This window comes from Vanellus vanellus, assembly GCF_965231255.1.
Source record: "Vanellus vanellus genome assembly, chromosome: 4".
In the NCBI taxonomy this organism is placed as follows: Eukaryota; Metazoa; Chordata; class Aves; order Charadriiformes; family Charadriidae; genus Vanellus; species Vanellus vanellus.
Genome location: NC_138909.1, coordinates 5838618 through 5862205, shown reverse-complemented (window position 1 = coordinate 5862205; position 23588 = coordinate 5838618). Strand labels below are relative to the sequence as shown.

The 23588-nt window shown below is 36.5% G+C and overlaps 1 protein-coding gene across 2 annotated transcripts in view; it reads left to right on the top strand.

The window, feature by feature from the left end:
• Nucleotides 1–18997, top strand: part of PDE5A (phosphodiesterase 5A) — a 60311-nt gene extending 41314 nt beyond the window's left edge. For both annotated transcript variants that reach the window (XM_082483047.1, XM_082483046.1), the window contains exons 12-21: nucleotides 3322–3468; nucleotides 5793–5918; nucleotides 7722–7816; nucleotides 11227–11314; nucleotides 12453–12553; nucleotides 12649–12726; nucleotides 13616–13679; nucleotides 14251–14325; nucleotides 14849–14932; nucleotides 18296–18997. In XM_082483047.1, coding sequence (XP_082339173.1) covers nucleotides 3322–3468; nucleotides 5793–5918; nucleotides 7722–7816; nucleotides 11227–11314; nucleotides 12453–12553; nucleotides 12649–12726; nucleotides 13616–13679; nucleotides 14251–14325; nucleotides 14849–14932; nucleotides 18296–18433 — 996 coding nt within the window. In that variant the 3' untranslated portion in view covers nucleotides 18434–18997. The remainder of the gene's footprint in view (nucleotides 1–3321; nucleotides 3469–5792; nucleotides 5919–7721; nucleotides 7817–11226; nucleotides 11315–12452; nucleotides 12554–12648; nucleotides 12727–13615; nucleotides 13680–14250; nucleotides 14326–14848; nucleotides 14933–18295) is intronic.
• The last annotated feature ends 4591 nt before the right edge of the window (nucleotides 18998–23588 follow it).

Below are 23588 nucleotides of genomic sequence, written 5' to 3'. Positions count from 1 at the left end.
CTGTAATCTCTGTGGTTAGATCTTTCCTGCTAAATAAAAAAGAACCACAATAAACCTAGCACTGAACCAATGTCCACCTCTACTGCTTAACTGTCCAAGTGCTCCCTAGCACAGTCTTGGGCTTTGTCAACCACTGCTTTCTAAGGTGATACCAGAGCACATAGTACCAGAGCACATAGCACAGGCCACCTCTGATAGGCAGTGTGGATGAGGGGCACCAGATTGGGCATACTCTAGCCTACAGTCTTGCAGCCCTATTCAAGGAAGTTTTGCACCCTCAGGTATACCACAAATCCTCACATCACATCCCATGGCATGAAACAAATACCCTTATTTTCATGCTATGAAGCCATCACTCTGAATTTTAACAGAGCAATCAGATTAGTTCAGTTAATTTGAGCTGAAAAAAGAAAAAAGGCACTAAAAAGGAGGGAATCTTAGAACTTCAGGGCATGACATGGAGCCCAAAGCAAACCATGGACCAAGTGTAATATGGACAAATCAGTTTGTGGCATTTCGCCTCACTGCTAGAGAATGATCCCTGTCCTGTTTTATATAGCAGTATAGATCTTATTGCCTCACTGATAATTTGGTTTCTTCTTTGTGCTTTGTTGAACAAGATACCTAATTCAGTGACCATTCCTAAAATTGCTCCTTTAGGCATTATTCTTTTCTTTAGAAAGCTTAATTTCTTTCTTTGGTGCCACGTTCCACCACTTTCATTACTCAAAACTTCCCTCATGGCATATAGACTTTCTAATTGGTTTGCCTTTCATGACAGTAGTTGTCTTCTGCTTTTTTTCCAGTTTGTTTTTCTTTGTAAATTGCAGTGATTTAATTACTTCGTAGTTGTCACTCCTCTTTCTTCTCAAGAACAGAGATGAGATGTCAACATGAAGTTTGTGGTGTCTGTCACACAAAAGAAAACATTGATCCTTGATTTTTTTCCTCGATTACTTACTGTGAAGTAATTTGAGATCTTTACGTGACAAGCATTATGGAAGTGCTATTACTATTACAATAGAAGTTGCTCAAAATACTTCTTGCTTTATGGAGTCTCTTCGTGTTAAAAGATTTTACCACCTACTACCATGTATATGGTCTGCAGTCTGCTATTCACCTAATCTAGTATATGATCTATATTTTTGCATCTGGTTCTGCCAGTGTGTTAGTTATGTCTTAGACCACCACTCAGTCCCTGATTTCCGAATAACCCAAGCTTCTGACTGTCTTCACTTCATTGCTAGCTCACTTTACAGATGTCCATGATAGGCAAACAGATGGTAAAAGCCAAGTCAAAACTTTACAAATCTAAAGGAATGTTCATTAAATTGAGAAATTACTTGGTTTATAATGTGTTTAAGAATAAAACCACAGCCAATATTTGGTCTTAAATCTTGCACACGTAATTTTCTATACTTAAACAGGTAATGAAACGGACTTGCTAATTAATTATTCACTACGAATTACTATTAATACAATGCGTATAGTAAGCAATAGTAATTAAAAAATAGTAATTATGCAAGGGGGGAATTAATTGGCACGTTTTCTTCTTTTCTTGATTTCTTTTCATGCTCTTTATAATATTCCTGAGGTGGAAAAATTGAGCAAGAGGTTGTAGTTTGGTCAGTGCTTACAGGAGCTGACCATAGCTCAATAACTTGAAATTAAAATAGCTGATGAACTTTCATGCTGTAAAATGGGAGGCACATAGCTCTACTGGCTTCAGTAAGTGCAAGGGGAAGTATCTAACCCAGTTAAATAACACTTGAATAACTATAGAGTGTAATTTTTTATGTCTCAGCTGAAATGAAACTTATTCTTGTGGCTTTCAAAGGCAGGAGATCAAGGAAGGGAAAAATAAATTATGAATGAAGTCAGAACACAGGCATGAGGTCTTCCGTTGAGCTCCTACTGTGTCCTTCCAGCCCCTTTCCTCATGAAATACAAGACTGCAGTTGCAGTTTTTCAAAATTATGTCAGTAGAGTTCCTGAATGGTTACATTATTTTCCACTGAACATAAAAGGCCTGGTGAGTCTTTCACATGCTTATAGGTGAAATAGCGTAGGAATCCAAACTGAGGGACATAAAATTACTGGTACAAGAAATGTGTAAGAATGGTGGATTTTTTTTTCCTGTGTAAATACTATTTTTCATAATCTGTCATGACTTTTCGATTCTGACAAACAGGAAAGATAACAGCAAACTTATATGGAACAGAGATTAGTAGATGTAGTTATGGGGAGCGCTGATTTGCATGCTACATATAATAATACTGTAGATTATGACACATGATTCCCTTGCAGTGTCTCAGCCTTCTAGGACACAGTTCCCTATGCTGGAGAAATGCTTTACCCTAGAATTACAAAGAGGAAAATAAACACATAGGTTTATTTCTTTAACCATTTCATTTTACCTGATTTTCTTTTAAACCACACTCTACTGAGGTGAAACAACTGTAAAGAAGTAGCACTGAGAATTCCACCTTTTATTTTACTGAAAAAAATGATACTAATTTTTGTTCTATAGTGTAAGACTTACGATTTATTTTGCTAGCAACCTTAACATCTGTATTTTGAAGGGCAACTAGTACCTATACTCTGAATTTTATAACTAGAAAAAGTAGAAATGTAATACATAGGGTTATAATACGTGTAATACATGGAGATATTACTGATAATAAAAGTTACAGATTTTAAAAAGTATAGAGTTGTGGGCGTTTGTCTACTTTATAATTTCAAATTTCACGTTGAAGGTTTATTATTGTACTTGAATTCCATCTAAAACATTGTCCAAAGGTTTGTAAGATTAATGATCACAGTTGAACCCTAATATTTCAGGTTTCTAGCCCTGAGAAAGTTCTGTCTGTGAACGTTCTGACTGCTATAGCACTGAAGGTGGATTCTGTTAGCAATTCTGCTCTACTGACATCTCTTTCCTCACCATCCTTAGAGAAATGTCAACAGTTACAGATTTTGATGTCTGCACGTCCATAAAAACAAACATGTAACTCCACTGCCTTATTTTCTCAGTCTCTCAATTTCATACTTACAATTTGCCTTAGGTGATTTAAGTAACAGACTGACCAGGTAATCCTTTGCTTATTCTCTTGATCTAAGGAAAAGCGTGTGTTAAATCTAAGCAAATAAGGTAATGCTGAACAAGAAAGGCTAAGGAAAGATAAATGAGAAGTAATCATCAGGTTTCAGTGTAATGTTAAGGTAAAATTTAGTCCCTCACTACTTCTCTGTTGAAAAAGATATTTATGTCATGCTTTTCTCTTTCCTAGTACTAAGTTGTGTTCTCTTATTCTTCTCTAGGCTGCTGTAGTACCTTCAGCACAATCTCTCAACCTAGCTGACTTCAACTTCAGTGATTTTGAGCTATCAGATTTTGAAACAACACTGTGTACAATTCGCATGTTCACAGACCTCAACCTGGTGCAAAATTTCCAAATGAAACATGAGGTACGAATGCTGTCAAATGCTGCTTCACATAAAGAGACAACCTAATTATTAGAAAATCAAGAGAATATTGAAACGAGCCTGCAGTAAATATAATTGGAAATCTGTATTACAGAGTAATTAGCAAACTAGGAAGGTATATAAAGTGGGCAGTACTGGGATTTGTCCTCAGTTTGGTTCTACTGAATGATTAATAATCTGTTTAATGGACTGTAAATGCTTTTAGAAAACTTGGGGAGTGGAGGTAGAGGACTCGGTTAAAATTCAGTTTGAAAATGTATGCCAATATTTTAAAACCAGCAAGAATAAATATATAAAGACTAATCTAAACAGTCAAATACATAAATTAAAAATTGTAAACAAAAGAATATCTAGTGGCAACATAGAAAAAATATTTCTCAGCTACTAGTATCAGAAACGGTGTAAAAGTCAATAATGTGCCATAGTAGCAAAAAGGGGCAAAAGGAGCAAATTTATTTCTTTATTGACAGAGTGGTATTTAAGGCCCACGGAGTAATTATATTGTAGCTCACATTTGAAGAGACAAAGAGAGATACAAATTAATTAAAAAAAATAACAATTTAGGAGATTGAGCAACATTTGACTGAATTAAGCTGGTTTTATCCAGAAAATAGATTACTGAGAAGGGAGATGATAGCAACTTCTCAGTAAGTGAAAGGCTGTCATAAAGAGGATAGTAATATTGTTCTCTGTGTCCAAATAAGGTAGTAAAAGTAATTAACTCAGTCTTTCCCCCACAAAAGATTAGATTAGAGATTAGGGGGAACTTTTTTAGTTATGGAGATAGTAAAGACTGAAACAGATTACTTATGCTGGCTGTGGAAACTTCCCTGAAGGTTTTTATCCATAGATCTAGTTGTAGATATGCATCTGTCAGAGATGATCTAGACAGGTATTCTTATTTTGCTGCTGGCCCTGGAGGTAGACTACATAATCTCTTAGGCCTCTTCCAGTCAATACACACTATTTCTATTTGCAAAAACCTTCATTTTTAAGTACTTTATTTTTGCTTTATGTATTTTTCAACAAAACTTCCGAAATTCAGTATCGCAATGCAAGATTAATTCAGAGGACTCCATAGGCAAATTAGTAAAAGAAAGCAGGGCTTTATTTTCTGTATCACCAGTTTAAGCACCAATTTAGATCAGTAGCCTTTAAGGGATAAAAGGAGTACTGTATTATCTAGTCTGATCTCTTGATTATCCCAGTAATTAGTTTCACCTTTGTAGTAAGAAGTTGTACTTTCTTAAGTCCCAAAGGAAGAGAGGGAGTCAGGTAGCCCAGTAATGAGTGGGCTTCTAGTTCCTCGTGGGGCAATTGTAATGAATTTGCAAAACCAAAATAACACCAGGACAACAGGCACATGATTACACATCTGAATAGAATTAAGAACATTGATAGCTTTGAAGCTACACTTTCAACTTTCCATATTAGAGCTAAAGAAAACTGGCAGTAGTCTAGCACTCCTTTTTTAACAGTGGGAAGGCAGAGAATACCGCTGCTTTTGTCTGTGTGGAATTGTTTATGTGGGTGAATGATACTGGATTTTCATTTCTGTCAGTACAACATCTTTCACTTGGAACACTGAAAATTTTCTTGAACAAACGAAGGCCTAGATTCTCATCCAGCATTTAACATAGAGCAGTATAATGTATCTATTTAAACCAAGGGACCTGTTCTAGTACACATCAATTTACTATCTGACCTTCATACCTGTGACTTTCTTAGAAGTGAAGTATAACCCACAACTTGTAATACTGTTGTGTGAAACATCCCGGACATACTTTCTTCCTGCCTAAAAAAATACTACCCAGCAATATAATAATTGCTGCCTTTCTGTCATACTTATTTGCTTTCCAAAGTCCAATTCTGCTTGTCTTTTGACAAGCTGATATGAGGGAAGACCCACACGTTCATTATCGAAACAACTTTTACAGGAACTCTGTAATTAAAATAATAAATTTTCTCTATCAAATATTTTGTTACAAACAAGGAATTTTTTCTCCCAGTTTGCTCAACATAAATCAGTTTCTGAATTACCAGCAGTGCATCTGACATTAACATTTAGCCATTAGTACGAAAAACCCAAACCCACAAGTATTACATACTGAATGAGAGGCTGAACTAGTGGCTGTAAGCATATTCTTATCTATTTTCACAGTTACAAGTATTGAACTTAATTGATTTAAAAGGAGATTTTTTTCTGTAAGACACTTTTCAAGCGCAATTAGAGAAAGATTTGTTTTCATAAAAAGAATAGCTTTCTAATAAATTTACAGTTAACTATGTGATGCTGTTTCTTAAAGGTTCTCTGCAGGTGGATTTTAAGTGTAAAGAAAAATTACCGGAAAAATGTTGCTTATCACAATTGGAGACATGCCTTTAATACAGCGCAGTGCATGTTTGCTGCTTTAAAATCTGGTAAAATTCAGGTACATTTTGTTGTTTCTACATTAAGAATCTTCTGGCTAAACAAATTCTATAATGATGCATAATTCTGATTGTCTTGTCAGTAAGATGTTCATCACCCTGTGATATTGCTAGTGAAATCAAAATATTTCTGCTGAAGACTTCTGGCTTTAAGGGCTTGGTTTGTGAAATTGTCATGTTGTTATGTACCCAGTTTCAGCTGAATCCTCTGGAAGTGATCAGGTCAATGTTCCCAATGGGAATATCTCAAATAAGGCACACACATTATGATGTCCCTTTTTAAAGTTAACGCGTATGCTACAAACAAGTCAAAAAGGTGGAGAAGAAAAGGACTGACCTTATTTCAGGATGTTTCCTCATAATATTTAACATTCTTCAAGAAAACAAAATGTTTCTGTTCATCCTGAGTTAACGCGTTTATTCAGTTTGATTACAGACAATTGTTATTAGTTGGTTTATACTATTTTAAAGTAAGCACTTTCAAGAGAATAAATAAATCCTATTTGTAGATCAAAACCCAATACCAGTAATGAAGAGGCATTCCCTTCCTCTACAAACTTTGTCTCGCTAAAAAAAACAAAGACGAAAGGTGCTGGAAGAGACAAAGGCAAGGGCTTTCATATTCCTCCTATTCAGAAATGGACATGGTAGTTTTCCTCTTTGTGCAGTCTAGCAATCTCTGATGATCCTGATAGCTTGTTTGCTATTTTTGGATTCCTGTCAGTCTCCACTGCAATTTCCATAAATTGTTTTAGTCCTAACTACCTTGGATTCACTCCACACTGCTTTTCATGTCCTAGATTCTGGAGTCAGAACGGCATTGGATATAAGTCTCTCAATTTTCTCTACTTTACGGGGAAAAGCAAGCATTGGGGGACACATCTTCCTAGCAGAAACGCAAAATCGGTCATCTCCAAACTGATTTGTCTTTTGACTAGACTAAGGACAGATTTTATTATCTAGAAAGCAGATGCAAATCTACACAAGTTGTAACTCCTTAAAGAAAAATTGGATTTTATTGTACAGAGGGTACAGCCCCGCAGTGGCAGTGCTCTCACCAGCTGTTCTTCAGATTCTTGTCCCATTACGAAATGCTGCATGAATACTGTAGCTTTGTCCAGCCTCTTGTTTGTCACTGGACAGATTTAAATAAATTTTCTATCCAGTTCTGTTGAACAATATTAAATATACGAAATAGTCACAAAAGAGAAAGTGTAACCTTTCCACTAATCCTTGCTGGAGCTCCAGAATAAACTCCTTAATAATGAATCTGATATTTTATTTTTTTTTTCCCCACGGGTTTTCAAATTCTGTTAATTTATTTGCACAGTGATCAATGAAAAGCATGACATTTTTCCCTTCTGATTATTCCATTTGTATAATGAATTTTTATACCTACTTAGGGAATGTAGCCTAACTCCCTTGTGGTAATAGAGGAGCTGAGCTAAAAGTCACAGGGCCAGAATTTCAGAAAATTATTTTTATGCTCTCTCTTCGCTGCCAGGTCACACTATGCAAGTCACTTCCTCTTCTTATGTATTGGTTTTCTCATACTTATATATAAGATCTAGATGATTCTCCCTCTGAAAACTGCATTGAGGCCTATGGACAATGCTTATCACCGTGCACAACAACTTGAGAGATAACCCTTATTCTCAGCATACTGTTGTATGTCCTTGTCCTCCTTGGGCCAGAACTGTATCTGCTATGTGGGTAAAGACAAGAGAGCAGATATAAAACACATTGGGCAAAATAAATCCCCATCAGAAAGCTAACTCATTTCTTGTATTACTCTTCACATACAGAGCAGACTGACTGACTTGGAAACACTGGCTTTGCTGATAGCAACTCTAAGCCATGACTTGGATCACAGGGGAGTGAACAACTCTTACATACAAAGGTAAGTAAGTCTGAGAGAAGTTAAATAAAAACAAATGAATACCAAAATCACAGAGCTAAATGAAGTACAACCTAATTGATTAGATGATGTGATGCTGTGCAAAGGAGCAGGTTTTTACAAAGCATAAGTGCGAGAACAGCCAGAAACCTTCTAGAGTCCAAGGCAAAGATGCACCACCTCAGTTGTTGACTAACTATGATGGCAGATGGAGTGAACTCTCCGTAGGCTGTGCAGGGCCAGTGTCTTCCTGCTCCTGTTCTGGATGTCCCATCCCCCAGTTCCCATACAGTGACAGCAAAAGGTCCCAGCTTCTCAGGGACAGCATAGAGGAAACGTGTATCTTTTCAGATTGCTCCCTGCCCAGCCAGCTCTTCCACGTCTACTGTGGGCCAGCACAGAGCTGAGATCTGCAGCCAGCTCATACAAAGGTGTCTTGCTACCATTTTGAACTCTGATTGTTTTACTTGGGATTTAGCCATGCTTTTCCAAAATTCTAAGTTGATTTGGATACGATAAATAGTTAAAATCACATTAAAAATGTATGACTGTTTTGCATGGATTTTAGGTTATCTGTATTCTTTAACTTCGATAAATTCTGGGATTACAGAAAAACCTTTACAATGCAAAAAGTCAAAATATGTTTTAAAACCTTAAACCAAAATATTTTTACTAAAGAAAATATTTCCCTTTGAAGTTATCAAAATGAAGCATCTGAACTCTTCTAAAATTTTCTCTGTGTTTTAATTTTTAACTATAAATACTTGGGTTTTTAGACTTTATTAATAGTTTCAGATCTGCCCAAAATCTGTTTTTCAGTCAATTGAGTATTCACTTCAAATAACAGTATATGATTCTTCGATTAAATAAATAGCTTGACTTAAAACATGGCATAATGTGATTACTGTGATATGGCAATGTGTCCTGATCTGACCAGAGATGGGGAAAAGATACGCAGAAATGTATACTTGTATCTTTTTCTGGCAGAGTTGGAGAGTGGTTTTGAAGCTACCTTTGGAAGAAGTGGTCTGCTGTTCTCACTGTGTGTAAAGTAAGATACTAGGGGAGGAAAAGTTTGTTGGAGGCAGAGAATACTGAAAAAAAGAAAATAAGGAAGCTGAAGCAGAATTCCTACCTTTCAGATATACATTCAGAATAACACTAAGACTGATGTGTAAAGCAATTAAAAAAAAATAAAAACAACACAAAAACCCAAGAAACAAACCCCCACAAAATTGAAAGAGTTACTTTTTACTAGTTCCCTAATAGGGGATTCCAGCAGTAACTGTAGCCTTGCAGTGATTGGAACCAGTTAGCTATTTTTTGCTTTATTTATTTAAAAATAAATTTCCTGGAAGACATCTGGAGATGCGTCATCTCCTCTCAAAAATGTCCTGGGAAAGTGTCATAGACAGCAAAATCTAACATTCACACATGCTGCAAAGTGGAGATGATTACAGCTTAATAATTCCTTTTCAATAGAAAGTTCTGTGAATTTTGTTTTTAAATCCATCATTTAAATCTAAATGAAACAGTTTTTTTTCCAGGAACGGATCCCTGTTGTTTTTCCCTTGGAAGTGGGGAGAGTGGGTACTTAGCATATGATTCTTTTCATAAGCAACAGGGTTTCAAAAATTAAAATGGTTCTAGTAGTAGAAATTACAGGAAATGAACTGTTTACTGTTTAGAGGTCTTTTGGTAGATATGCAGGGGTTTTATTTTCTTTTTTTTCCAAACCCACATGTAAAGTAGGCAAGCACAGAGTATGAAAACTGCATAACCAAACCACTGTGTTCAGAAAGCAATGGTGTCCTTTGGCCTGGTGTGGTGGTTTAACAGAAATGCTATGTAGTACAGAAGTAGGACCTGAGTTTATTTCCAGCACTTCTGTCTTCCCAGACAGCCAGGGTCTGTAAGTACTGAGCAAGCTCTAGTTTGGTGCAGTACTTGGGAAGATAACCTAAGATATTTCTCACATATTTCTCTCTTCAGTCAGGATGAACTTTAGGAGACACAGTATGCATCCCGCTTAACTCAATGGGAATTTCATCCAGCATGCGTTGCCACCATCCTACAATTTGTTTCCTTACAGAAACACGCAAGCATATTTGCTCTATGCTCCTTTTGCAGTGGTCTCGGAGGAGGTGCTGGGCAGCCAGCCCATAATCCTCAGGGGCTTGCATCCTTTAATCTCCCTTTCCGTGTTTTTGTTTGTCTTTCCATCTTTCTCTCCACATTTTTGTGCTGCTTAGATCCCCGGAGTCTCCTCTCATGACTTTTATTTGAGTCTCTGTGTGCACTCACTTACATAGGGACCCAATGCTGCAACCACTAATTCATGTGAATGATCTTTAACCATACAAAAAGCCCCCTGGAAACGTATGCTAAAGAATTTCTTACATGATTAAACATTTGTAGGTCAGATTATAATTAAAGGAATAGATTCAGGATCAGCAGCAAAAGACTCCTAAAGGAATCCCGATTTAGTTGAAGAGATGACATAAGCAATGTGGGACCGGGTGCTGGAAATGAAGATAGAATAGCAAAAGCTAAGAACTGTATTATGCAATGAGGAACAAGGGAAAGTTGAAAATCCTCAGAGAGGAGGAGTTTCTGTATTTTGTCTAAAGCTACTCAAACAGTAAATTCTATTTTCTAGATTAAAATAACTTTAAATTCTGCTTCTGCACAGTTGGTTTCATGCTGTTTTTCACTGCCTGTAGTACAACCAGCATCTTGTTTCCCTTTTGGATTTTTCCCTGGGCAAAGGGTGTGTAACAATATTGCAGTAGTTTTGGTCATGAAGAGAGTGGTGGTGAATGAAGTACCAATACAGTTACTAACACTGGAAAATTACTTGATCAACCTTTTGGGCCCTGCACCAGAGTCCACTGACGTCAGCAGGATTTTTTCCATTGGTATCAGTGGACTTCCAGTTAGGTCTGCATTATTACTTACAAATTCAGTAATTGAGCTGACTAAATATGTCTGACAGGTGCTTAAAGTGTTACAAAACCCAAAACTGTCACTTAGATTTTGCTTGTGAATGAACCTTTCTTGTTGTATTTCCTTTTCATACAAGAACTTTCACTCTATATAAAACCTTGTATTACATTCTGACTCCTTGTGTGCAGCTGGTCTCTACAGGTAACAGAAGGCAGAAAACTAGAGTTGTCAATGCTTTGACAAAGTAACAACATTGTCTTTTCACCTGTACTCCCCTGCATCCTTCCAAATATATTCATTTTGTTTGGCAAGTTTCTGTGGAAAGGAGAAAGGAACTGGTTAAGAACGAGCATGGATGGGTGGTGGTAAACTGATAATAAGAAGAAGACATTTGAAGGGAAGTTATTTCTGGATCAGGAATACGTTGAATTTGATTTCTCCATCTTATGGGTCTTTTTATTCTCCAGAAGCGAACATCCACTGGCTCAACTCTATTGCCACTCAATCATGGAGCATCATCATTTTGATCAATGCCTTATGATCCTGAATAGTCCAGTGAGTGCCACATTTTTGTGTATGCTAAAGGGAACTAGTCCGTGTTTTAGTTTTTATTTTTAGCTTTTGGATAGATTCCCACCCTTATACATTCCTAAGTGATCTTTATTCCTTTTTGGGTAAAGAAAGCAAATGCAGCAGTTTTGAAATCAGAGTTCCATTCCTGAGTGCCACCAAACCTTTCCAAGTGTTGCCTGATGAGGGAAGCCTTGCTAGTGTCCTTTAGAGTACCGGCTTCCTTGGACCAAAGGAAACAAAAGACTATGTTGCCATTTTCATGACCTCTTATGAACCACCAAACAAACCCAAGTCCTTGCTCTCATTTCAAAAAACATTCTGGCCTACACATACACAAAGCAGTTCTGATGAGACCAAACCAAACACTGCTAATGTTGACATTCCAAAGTGAAGCCAAACCTAAGTTAAGTAAATATGCAAATAAAACTACATTCTTCTTGCTTTATATTATTAACTAATTCTAAGACCAGTTATTCAGCATGCACAATCATTTCAAAGCAGTGTATTTTCACTCTTCGTTTTGTATCACAGGTATGGTACTTCTGGCATCCTGTGTATTGTAATAATTCTTTCCTATTCAGACAGGAAATATGGAAAAAAAAAGTGAAGGCAAGTTGTCATTTCACCAGCCCCATAGTGCTTTGGTTTAACAGCAGGCTGCTGAGCTTATATTTCTATGTAATGACTTGTTATTTATGTTGCTTCATAAAAGGAAAATACTTTCATTTACGTGAGGTGTATAGGTGGGTACTGGAATCTATTATAGTTCCTCTGCTTCAGGGAGTGGGAGGAAGAGGAAAGAGAAATGCTATGATATAGCTAGTGGCAAATTTAGTTTTGATGAATGAAATGGCCTTAAAGGCTTTGATGTTGCTCTGCTTTCAGTTTCATTTTGTAATAGTTGATTACGGTGCTGTTGCTGTGCAGCTTTCTGCCATTACTCAAGAAGACTGGAATTTTTATTTTTAAACTGGGGAATCTGCAAAAGGAAGCAGGGTAAAAGAATGACATCAGATATAAGCAAGCAACTCATAATGATTTAGTATTTAAGAGACATTTTAGCAAACTGGTGTGCTGTTGCCCATTTTACCGATAACACTGGTTTTGTTTTTTTGTAAAGGGAAATCAGATTCTCAGCAGCCTTTCCATTGAAGAATACAAGGCCACACTGAAAATGATAAAACAAGCCATTCTTGCTACAGACCTAGCACTATACATAAAGTAAGTCAGAGGCAAGTTTGGCTGGATAGTCATTGCTGGATGTTTGGATTGTGTCAGTATGCTGCAAAAATCTTTTGTTTTAACTTCTTTTAAAGGAGGAGAGGAGAATTTTTTGAACTTATAAGGAAGAAGCAATTTAATTGGGAGGATCCTACACAGAAGGAGCTATTTTTGTAAGTAAAAGCAGAATGATTAAGAAGTCAGTTAACATTCTTAGGTACCCAATTTTCCATGCCATGTTGCTGTGAATTTCATTAAAACCAGCAGATCTGTGTGCTCTGGGCCTGTACAGACTGGCACTGACACATAGGTCACTGAATGACTCCCTGCATCTGAATTACTAAGCCTGCAACCTGTATAATAAACTTTGTTACGTGGCACGTGGAGTTACATGAAGATTTCTGTTCTTCCTAAAGAGTGTAGGGTTCCTGTCTAGGTAGCATATTCTTTTGCTGTTGATACTTTATACTAAAATTTAAATTGCTGAAACCAGTAACTGAAGATTCAGGACAGTCAGTTTGATTTGAAGCTGATTCCTTACTGGCAGTGAAGAAAAAAGAAGATTAAGAATAAACACACGTATAGTAATGCACAGCTAGAGGAAAGCAGGCTTACATAGGCTGTTTCAGAAAGGAAGGATGCCATATTTCAAACTCAGCGCCTTTAAAAACCAGTCTAATTTAGTCATGTTCTATGTCTATTCCTATTTCAGTCCTTGGCCCTCATACTGTCAATAAAGATGGCAGTCACTGCTAATGTCATAAATAAATAAATAAATGTGCTGTCTGTCCAGTAGCCAATAGAATACAGTTCATTTGACATGAATCCACCAAATGAGCCAGTTCAGCTTTGCTCATTTCTGTGTGCTCATTTCACACAGGTGGAAGTCTACCACATCGTCGAGCTTTGGAGACCTTTATAACTTTGCTTTACTTTCACTTGTTTTTCTGACTTTGATGTTCCTTGAAATTTTATATTCTATTTTACTAATCACTTGACTTGGTTGCTACATACATTTCACAATACAGCAATTCATAGACTTCTTTCTGTTTTTTTCTACAGAGCAATGCTGATGACTGCTTGTGATTTATCAGCCATAAGCAAACCATGGCCAGTTCAGCAACGGGTATATGCTTAATTTTAAGATTTGCTAAATAAAAACTCCGCGTGACAGCCTCTGCTTCCTCCATCCAGTCCTTATTGCAAAGGCAGTGGTAGAATGCAGAGCCTTAGGAAGCAGTTCTTCAAAGTGCTGTATATGGATTGAAGACTTTCGCAGATCTTTGTAGCAAGATCTGTGCATTTAGCTATGTCACCACGTTAGCAGTAATCTGAAGGTAAATCAGGAATCTTTGTTCTTTCCAACATTTCTGTGTTACTACAAGGCAGTCAATAGATACAACACACTAGTATCAGCTGACTTTTTCTATGTGTTTATCATTCCAACTCTTATCAGTGGTAAGATGCCTATGTGCCATTTTAGTCACTTTGCTTTGTCAGAGTAAATATCAGCACACGCAGGTGTTTTGTTTGTGCACAGATGTGTGCATGAAGAATTCTAAAAGCTAGCTGAGAGTATCATTATGGGGGGTCCCAATTCAATACATCCTAAGGAGAGACAGGGAACACAGGAAACAGTTTTGATTGTAGGTAGCAAGCAAGCTTTTAGGGCTCTCAATGTGTGAAATCTCTTACAGATTGCTGAGCTTGTAGCTACTGAGTTCTTCGATCAAGGAGATAAAGAGCGGAAGGAACTCAACATAGAACCAACAGTAAGTGGCAGAATCATGCTGAATCACCTCTTTGAAAATGACTTCTACAAAAAGCATTTCATATTCCTTTCAAAAGCCACAATTTCCCCCACTGATCACAATGTAGAACCAACTCCTTCCCTGTCTTCCTAGTGTCAGTATTCTCCTGTGGTTCCCAAACACCAAGAATATGTCATTATATCTGAGCCAGAAGAACAAACAGCATTATTTTTTCTAAATCAGTATTACTAAATTGTATAAGAAATACATTCCTAATTTGGTACCTATTTGCATCCTATCCAAAATCAGAAAGCTTGTCTATTCGTCTAGCTATTTGGGCTCTTTAGGTCCAAAGACAATCTGTTAAGGCAAGTCATGCAGTCAAATTACCTGCATTGTAACCCTTGTACTGATACCCAGCTGTGCTGAGCTTGCTGTGCTTTTTAAGATGCTGCTTTTTAATTCCAGCCTGTCTCTTTAGTTTTGGTTCTTTTTTTTTATTTAATGTCTTTAAACACAGAGCTTGTTTACTTCTTATCTGCAGGATCTAATGAACAGAGAGAAGAAAAATAAAATTCCCAGCATGCAGGTTGGATTCATAGATGCTGTTTGTTTGCAGCTGTATGAGGTATGGTGCCGAAGAAAGAGTTGCAAATATCTAAAACCAGAACTGCTCACTGTAGCCTATAATAGATGCAGATTAAAAATAACAATTAACAAAAAAAACTAGTCCCTTAGTTAAAAATTATTTTTTTTTGTTATATATTACATATGGTTCATTATTCAGTTGAAGAAATTAGTATTTCAGTGTTTATCATTAATTGTATGCTTGTCTGATTAATGTATCTTGTTATAATTTTTTTAAACCTAGTGGTAATTGCTGTGCTCTGTGCACTTGGTGTTAGACCCCTGGGTTATATTCTGGATTCCAGCAGCTCCAGTGAGCTGCTACGATCATCAGGGAAAGTCAAAAAACTAATGCTTTGCTATCTAGAAGAAGAATGGTATCCATGTACTGCATTGATAAAAAGTGTTGCTTAAGAGTTTTAAAGAAATCAGAATTCCTCATGCAAAAGGTGATATGCTATGTATAGGAAATTTACCCAAGTTTAGCATTTCCCATCCCATTTTTTTCTTTCTCTTTCATCACACAAAAAAGTAGTGCTCAAGAGAATTCATTGAAATGTATTTCATCCGGGTCACAAACTATATAAGCAAATACTTGGTCAAGTATAGTGTGAAACAAAACATAATGATTATGGATTTTTTTTAAACCAGTAAAGCACTAGAGTGAAAGTCTGTTCATTGGGACTGTAGCAAGTATTTTACAGGAACTTGAGAAAAGAAAGGTGAGGAACAGATAGCCTAACTCTTAATATTCCAGTGGGAGGAACAAGGTGCTTACTCAAATTTTTTCCTCTCACACAGTAATCTTTTCTAATAGAAATCCACATCCACCAGTTGGAAGTAAACATGGATAGAGGAAGGAGAGGGAGCTACTAGCTTCTGCCCCTGAAACTCTGTGTTTCTCTGCTGTAGAAACTGTTTTGTCAGGAAAATAAGGCAGCCTTTGCTGGGAAGCCTCAGAAAACTGTCTCCAGTTGGAGGTTGGCCACTGAAAGAAGACTGAGTATCTGTGGAAAGGTACAGACTATACAAACAGAAAATTCTTTGAACAGAACACCTGAGCAGGTTTGAATGCCCACAGCTCCAGAGCCTGAACTTCTATACCTTTTCTTGTTATGGAAGGGCTTCATCTTTCCATTTATGAAAAGACCAGAAAATTTTCAATTATTTACTCTAAAATATTCACTGCAGCTTACATCAACAGTTACCAAGTGATACTAGTCCAAACTGTACCCAGCTCCTGTACAGTTCCTGCAAGGAAATGAGGTGCATGAGTAATTTCTAGCTACTGTGCCCCTGCTTTGTAACCTCAGCTTTATCATGCCACAGTGAATACAAAGCCAGTCCTGGTTAGCAGCCAAAAGCAACTACAAATGTTTGGAGTCTTCTCCCTTTTCTTTAATTGGGGAAGAACAAAGGAGATGCTATGTCCACAGGAGGGGGTCTAAGCAGCATCTTTTTGTTCAGAACATGTTGCCTCTTACAGCTTTCAGTGTATCACTCTTACTTGTCATCTTGTCTCAAAGTCTGACCTGAACTGGAACGGCACTTAGCAGGCTGACAGTGTCTGGACTTTATATAGACTCAGAGTATGCCAGCACGTGTTCTAACATGCAGATAACTGAGAATGACTTACCTGCAGGGGCAGAGAGCACTAAAGAGGATGGGGAGCCTATGAGGAAGTGACAAAACCCGTAATGGTACTGGTAAATCCAAGGAAGGGGCTATGGCTTGTGCTGATCCAGTGTTTGTTTGTTTTGACTGGAGTACAAGTAGGGGATATTACCTGCTTACACAGATTTTTGTTTTCTTCAATGAGTAATAAGTGGTAAAACATATAAACAACTTCAATGTTAGTTTGAAAACGAATGAGCACACAGTTCACTCTCCAACGTTCTAATGATGTAAAAGCAAGCAATAAACAGGGTTTTAATGACAGCCCTTTCACTGCTTGCTTATCTTTCATCCAGTCAGTACAAATTTGACACAGAATGAAAAGAGAGATGAGTTCCCAATACAGCACTGCAAGTATGTGACTTACCATATCATTCAGAGTAGGTCAGATCCCAACAAACTGAAGTCTTTTGGCTTGTGTTAGCTAGGTAACCAGTGCTGTTAAACTGAATGATCTGCAAGCCTTCCCCTAAAGTTCAGAAATCTGAAAAAATAAGAGAAATGTGTTTCATTCTCTTCATTTTTTTAACTGAAAAAAGTACCATTTACCAGTTTTAAATGCTGGGTAGATATATTCAGATAAATAAATCCAGAAAACTTCAGAGATATTTGACAGCCCCATTCTTCTTATAGTGGTGTAAATGAAGAATAATTCAACTAAGTCTACTGGAACTAATGAAGCAGCCTATAAAACCAAAAGGAACTATGAAGATTTATACAAGCTGATAATTCAGTAGGGTCCCTATGTAAAATTACAGGAGAATTAGATGTTGCTACCTCACATTATTTGAGTGAGACCTGAATTCCATGTGAAATTCTGACTGGTTCTAGGTTTTGTATAATGACCAGCAGAGGGGCCTGGATTATTCCCTGTGTACTCTGTAGTTGGTCGTAGTAGTTACAGAATCAGTGGGCTCAAACACTCTGTCCCATACTTTGTTCTTCATTCCACAAGCCAGCAGAACCCTTTATACAATTAAGGACTGACTGTTATAGTGCGAGGACACATTTTCAGGAAAGAAAAATATACAAAAATGCTTATTAATTGTTCTTTTATTTTTTCAATTCTATATTTAGATATCAGAATCCAGCTTTCCTTCACTCTGATACAGTAACACAGCCACATCATGAAAAATACTTGATTGACTTCAGTCACAGTTATTCCTAAAAGGCACTAAGTGTCAAATGTAACTTATCTATCCTGTGCTAACTGTCTTTAATTCCAATATTCCTGGGAGAACTCCTCTGAATCAGTTGATACACTTTCAGTGAATATGGGCACATTGACTATACCTGCTCTGTGTCTGATTACCATTCCAAGGTAATTCCTTATGACCATCCTTCCTATACATTCAAAGGACTGGCTTGCAAACAAAGTCCATACAGAGTACTTCACTAGAAATACTGGACAGGTCACTTGTGCATAATACAACAAACTTATTGTGGTTCCTCCTGCATCTACGTATCAAGTACTGTATGGACACTGCCACTCAGTCTAATCTGCACTAGTACCAGTGTTCATGTTTGATGTGCAGCAGAAAGCCTTCCTTGAAGTTCAAAATACAAGTTCCATTTCAATTATAGATAAACCTCGTATTTCAATCATTCTGGTCTCTCTCATGGTCATCTTTAAGAACACTTATTTTGTTGTTAAATGTAATCTTTTTTACATGTTCTTAATTTATTTCAGGCCCTAACGCATGTGTCAGAGGCCTGCTACCCTTTACTGGATGGCTGTAGAAAAAATAGGCAGAAATGGCAATCCTTAGCTGAACAACAAGAGAAGAATCTGATTAATGGAGAAAGCAATCAAGCGAAACGGAACTGAGATGCTGATTTAACAACCACAAGTTTAAGTTCACATAGAATACACAGTAATAGGGGAGTACTGCATTTTGCTAAACACTCTATGAATTTGGCTTATGTTTTGCCACTGCTGTATTGTTTTTCCACATTTCAAGATATAGCATGACTATGTATATACCAAGGTTATATAAAAATAGTATGTTTCTTTTATCACATCTGATTGAGATGGAAAAGATCTGCAAGGGTAGTTTTTGCTGTCCTGTTCCACAAGAAGGTACGGGTGCAGTTACTCCACAGTCCCTGAGAGCCTATTACTTTATAGATGTATATAGTTGTTTAGTGATCATGTTGTGGCCAGTATCTTAAAGACTACTGCATTTCGCACCTTTGTTCTTCTTCCAATCTTGCTGTGTTATGTTATAAAAGTAATGAGCAGTCTTGCCTGTTCTCTTCCCAGAGGTTCAGAGGAAAGATTGGGACTAGCTCTGGGGAGCCTAATCCAGCATATACTATGCTAACTTCTTTCAGGAGACAGGGGCTTCAAAGTGAAAAAGCCCCACAATCTGTGCACCCAGTAGTTTGGGTTTTTTTTAATATTAGAGGAATGTCTTAGGAAATGTCTTACATTTGGAGAAATTTTTGAAAACCCTGTGAAGTACTAGGCAATGGGGGTCTTAGGAGTTTTGTGGTAGAAGTGTCATAATTATCCATGAATAATGGAAACCGCTGGAAGATTGATGAAGTGTCACAACATAACTGACAGGCTGCCATAGAAGAAGGGCTCCCATAAGAAAGCTGCAAGGAGCACACAGAGAAATGGAAAGTAAGCAGGATCATTTTTATATGCTGGTTTTAACTTCATTTGGAAGTTGAATTTAACATCATCATAAACAACAGATTGAACCATGGGCAGGAAGAGTAGAAAAGAATATGACTGCAAGAGCAAGAGATGGACATCTGAATCAGAATGATGCAGGAATGGCACTCTTCTAGTGACTATCAGTGACTGATTCTTTAGGCCACTGCTATTATGAAATGGCTATGACCACTTTAAAGAGAGTTTTACGTTAACATCTTTCAAAAATCATTTTTAGCATTAATGTTAACAATGACTAATCATGATGTCTTAAAGGAATAGGAAAAAAGAATACTGAAAGCAAGGGATTTGCCATTTGTATAGGCAGCATTAACATTCAGGAGAGAAATCAAATAACTTGCACTAGTAAAAAAAGCAACATTATTTAAATGAAGATGACTAATAAAATTGTTTTGCTTTGGGAACCAATTCAAGAAAATATACACATTAGACAAATCCCAAAAGAGTAATACAAAGACAGTACTACTCTGGGTAGACAGGATTAGGAGATTGATGTCAGCAATCTCAGACTGGTTAGCAGTAGGTGTAACTTTGGCTGCACAGAGACACAGAAAATGTTGTTCGGTTTTTTTTTAATCCATAATAATGATTTTTCATTTAAAATCAGCAATAGAATTAGGCAAAGCTAATACATTTAGAATTGTACTTTGATTATGGGAGTTTCTTTCTATCACAGTAATCCAGAAAATTCTAGTTGGAAATGGCAATGAATTCATCTTCCCAAGAGATTATCAACCCCTCCTTGTTAGAGCTGGTCAGAAAGACAGTGAAAACAACCTCTTTTTATCAGTCTCTGCATTCAGATAAACTGTACCAGTAGCTAAAAAAAGATGAAGCAAATGTTTCAAAGTGTTTGACGATACTGAGTTTCATAGTTGATTTTTCTTTTAAAAATAGAATAAGGTATTCTGATAGTCTGCAGCATTTATGCCAACCTAAATTATTTGTCACTGATTAAATCTTATCTCAAACTTCTCTAATGACTACCAATAATATATTATTGCAGCTGAATTTGAAAACATTTTTCTACAAAAATATTTGTCCCGATTTTTTTTCCAGGTTTTCGAAAAAGTATGGAATTCAACAATAATTTAGAATTCCATGGCTCCATATGTGTATTTATACGCATACACAGTACAACATATGTATGTACTATGTCATAGCTATGCAGGAAAATGACAGCAGCCTGCCCACCCAACACACACCCCAAAAAAAAGTTTTTGGGTACTTCTTGATAAATAGGAAACTTTGCTTCCAGATTTGCATAGTCCTTGTATATTCTTTTCCTTGAATGCTTGAGATAAGGAAATATAATTATTGCGCTAACTGATGAGGTATATATTTAATATAAATATGAATAAAGTATATGTATATAAAGGTGTATTCTTGCTAGTATGGTTGAGACTAGTAATTCATGGAAACAAAACAGCAAATCAACTACGGTGATATTACAGTGTAGTGACACATCATTTATATTAGGATCCCGGTATTTCTTTGCTATATTGTGTGTTCAGCAAAGCTTTATTATGACATAAATTTATAACTACTACAGAGTGCTGGGTTAAAAACTTTGGCTTGAAAAAAATGGACATGATGTTGCATTTTTACAAAGGTTCACTTAAAATGAACACAGTTATGCAGTATGTCCATATATTTCATTACATATCTGTACACATTTATCCCACACAACCTCTTCCACTGCAAAGACTGGAATATACATAGAAATACTGTTCCTAGTAAATAAACCATTTAAATGTCATACTACACCTGTATTTATATATTTCTACAAAACCAAACCCTTTAAACTACTGTCTTAAGAACCTTAAAAGCATAGATTACTGTACTTCATGAAATTTCAGAGTGATCAAATTGCTTATATAGTGTTTGCCTGAAGGCAAAGTCAGAGTGTGCTGTTTTTTTTGTCATAGCTTTGTATGAACTGTTTGCAGAAATTGCTCATTCCTTTCATAATGTAAATAGGTGACAATATGAAAAAAAAAGCCAGACTGTTTTCGGCCTTAAATTCATTGCGTTCAGAATTCAACATTTTCAAACCCAGCTAGTAGATTACAGCCATGCAGCTGCCATTAATTTTACCATGAGTTGTGGATCTAATTATTTTACCCAGGTCTCAATGATATTCTCCCCAACTTGTATTGTCTAGCAAAAGCAATCGGTGTGGATTATTCAAGAAACAAGCTGAAATGGAGTTTATCACTTTGTCAGTTCAGTCTTAAGTCTGTTAAAGCCATTGTGAAATTTGATATTTAAGTCTTTGGGTACAGAATTTGTCCCACTTATTTTTAATACTTGTCTCAATGAAGACATCTAAGTTAGTGTGCTACTTGTTCTCAGGCAGACATATTTTCTTTTAAAGTCTCCCCACAGCACCATTTAATGTTTAAAGTACACTTTTTTTTTTTGGTTCTTGTTCCCCTTCTGAAAAAATTACTTGTCATATGTATTAATGTACACAAAATTACTGATTAACCCTACCTCTTCTAATTAAAATAACAGTGTCTTAAGCTGTAGGTAGTACTTCATTTCCAACATGACAGTCACACATCCAATATTAGCTGTAGAATGTCTAGGTTTTCTATTATCTCAGACAATAAAAGAAAGGAGGAGAAAATAATGTAATGTTGATTTTGGAGATGGTATTGATTTTTTAATTAGTACCAGGTTAAAGTTAAGAGCAGGTTACTTTCAAATCTTCCCAGAATACAAGTGGGCTAGTGATAAAAGTGAATAATCTATTCCATTGATGAACAGCTGATCTCTCTTTAGAAGAAAGGAGTGAAGCCTGATCTTACGCATCACCCTCTGACAATTACATGTCCATAAAGATAAATTTTGAACCCCAGTCCAATGTATTTTATCTGTCAGTGGCATGAACCGAAAAAAAATCAGAACACTTTCTAATTCATACATAAGATTTTTCAAAATTACTAGGTAACCGATTTTCCAATCCATTGTACAGAAAGATTATGAAGAGTCAGATCTCTTATAATTAGGGTATGTTGTCCAAGTGATCTGGTTGGTGCCCCTTTCAGTTACACATGAGAAGATAGCAGAGTTTTGATGGAAAAAAAAGGCCTCACTCATAATAAATTCATATATTCTTAAAAGTTTTATAGAGACTTAGTATTTCAGGCAAATTTATACATTGGCTTTAGTTAGGAGTCTTGCCTCTGTGATGATGTAGTTTCTTCTTCATGTCAAATCACATGCAATTTACATTCCACAAAGGTTTCAGCTTTATTTCACAGTTCCCTGCTATACTTTAGGGACTTGCACTAATTGGAAAGATAAGCTTGAACATTGGAGCTTGAATAAAAAAATGAGTTTGGCCAGAGTATGATAAATAATGAGGGCTGGAGTTTTTGATTTGGACTTTCACAGGAACAAGAAACATCACAGAATCTGGGCTGGTAATTAGTGACACTTGCTAAATACAGCAAATTGCGACAGCAAGATATTTTATCTTCACCATTGCTAGATGAATGGAAATTGCATGGGAAAGTTTATTTTCCACATAAAGAAGTTTGTTTCCATAGAGAAACTCATATCTAAGTACCACTGTTTGTAAATGTATATTTATGTTACAATGCTATATAATACCTAGTTTCCACTAACTTTCACAGCATGAGCTTGTCATGCCAGGGCCTAAGGCATGCTCAAATGCCCATTTGAAGTCAATTACATGATTCCCGTTTACCTCAGTGGGAGTTGGATTTAGCTGTATAGAAAGTTAAAGAATGGGTCAAATCCACCTTTTTTACCTATAAGGAGGGCCCAAACTCTTACCGTTGGTAATGCCTGCCTCACCTGCTCTTAGCTGTATTCAGCTGATGCCCAAGGTACCTTACAGATGTAACTGAAGTTAGAATTTGAGCCCTCAATGTATTCATGTGGCAGACACATGCACGTGTCTTCGAAAGAATGTAGTGTGAAGTGCACTGTAAATAGTTTTAATATACATTTCTATTATAGTTTAATAAAAATCTTAATCACAGTCACTAGCCACTGAGTTTGTCCATATGTATTCTTTTATCTTTTAAAAATATTTGAAAAAAGATATAGTTTCTGGGCACAGTATTTTTGTACTAGGTTAAGGGGGTTAGTCTGTATATGATGTTTTGCCTTTAAGCACTATTGAAGTCTTCTGAATGTTACGTGTTCTCGCTTGCTTCTGTCCTATGACTACTTAGTAAAACTAGTTACATTACTTAAGAGAATCACTAGTCCTACTTACTGTACAGCTGATAGACAATATAGAGTCAGGTTATTTTCTATGGTC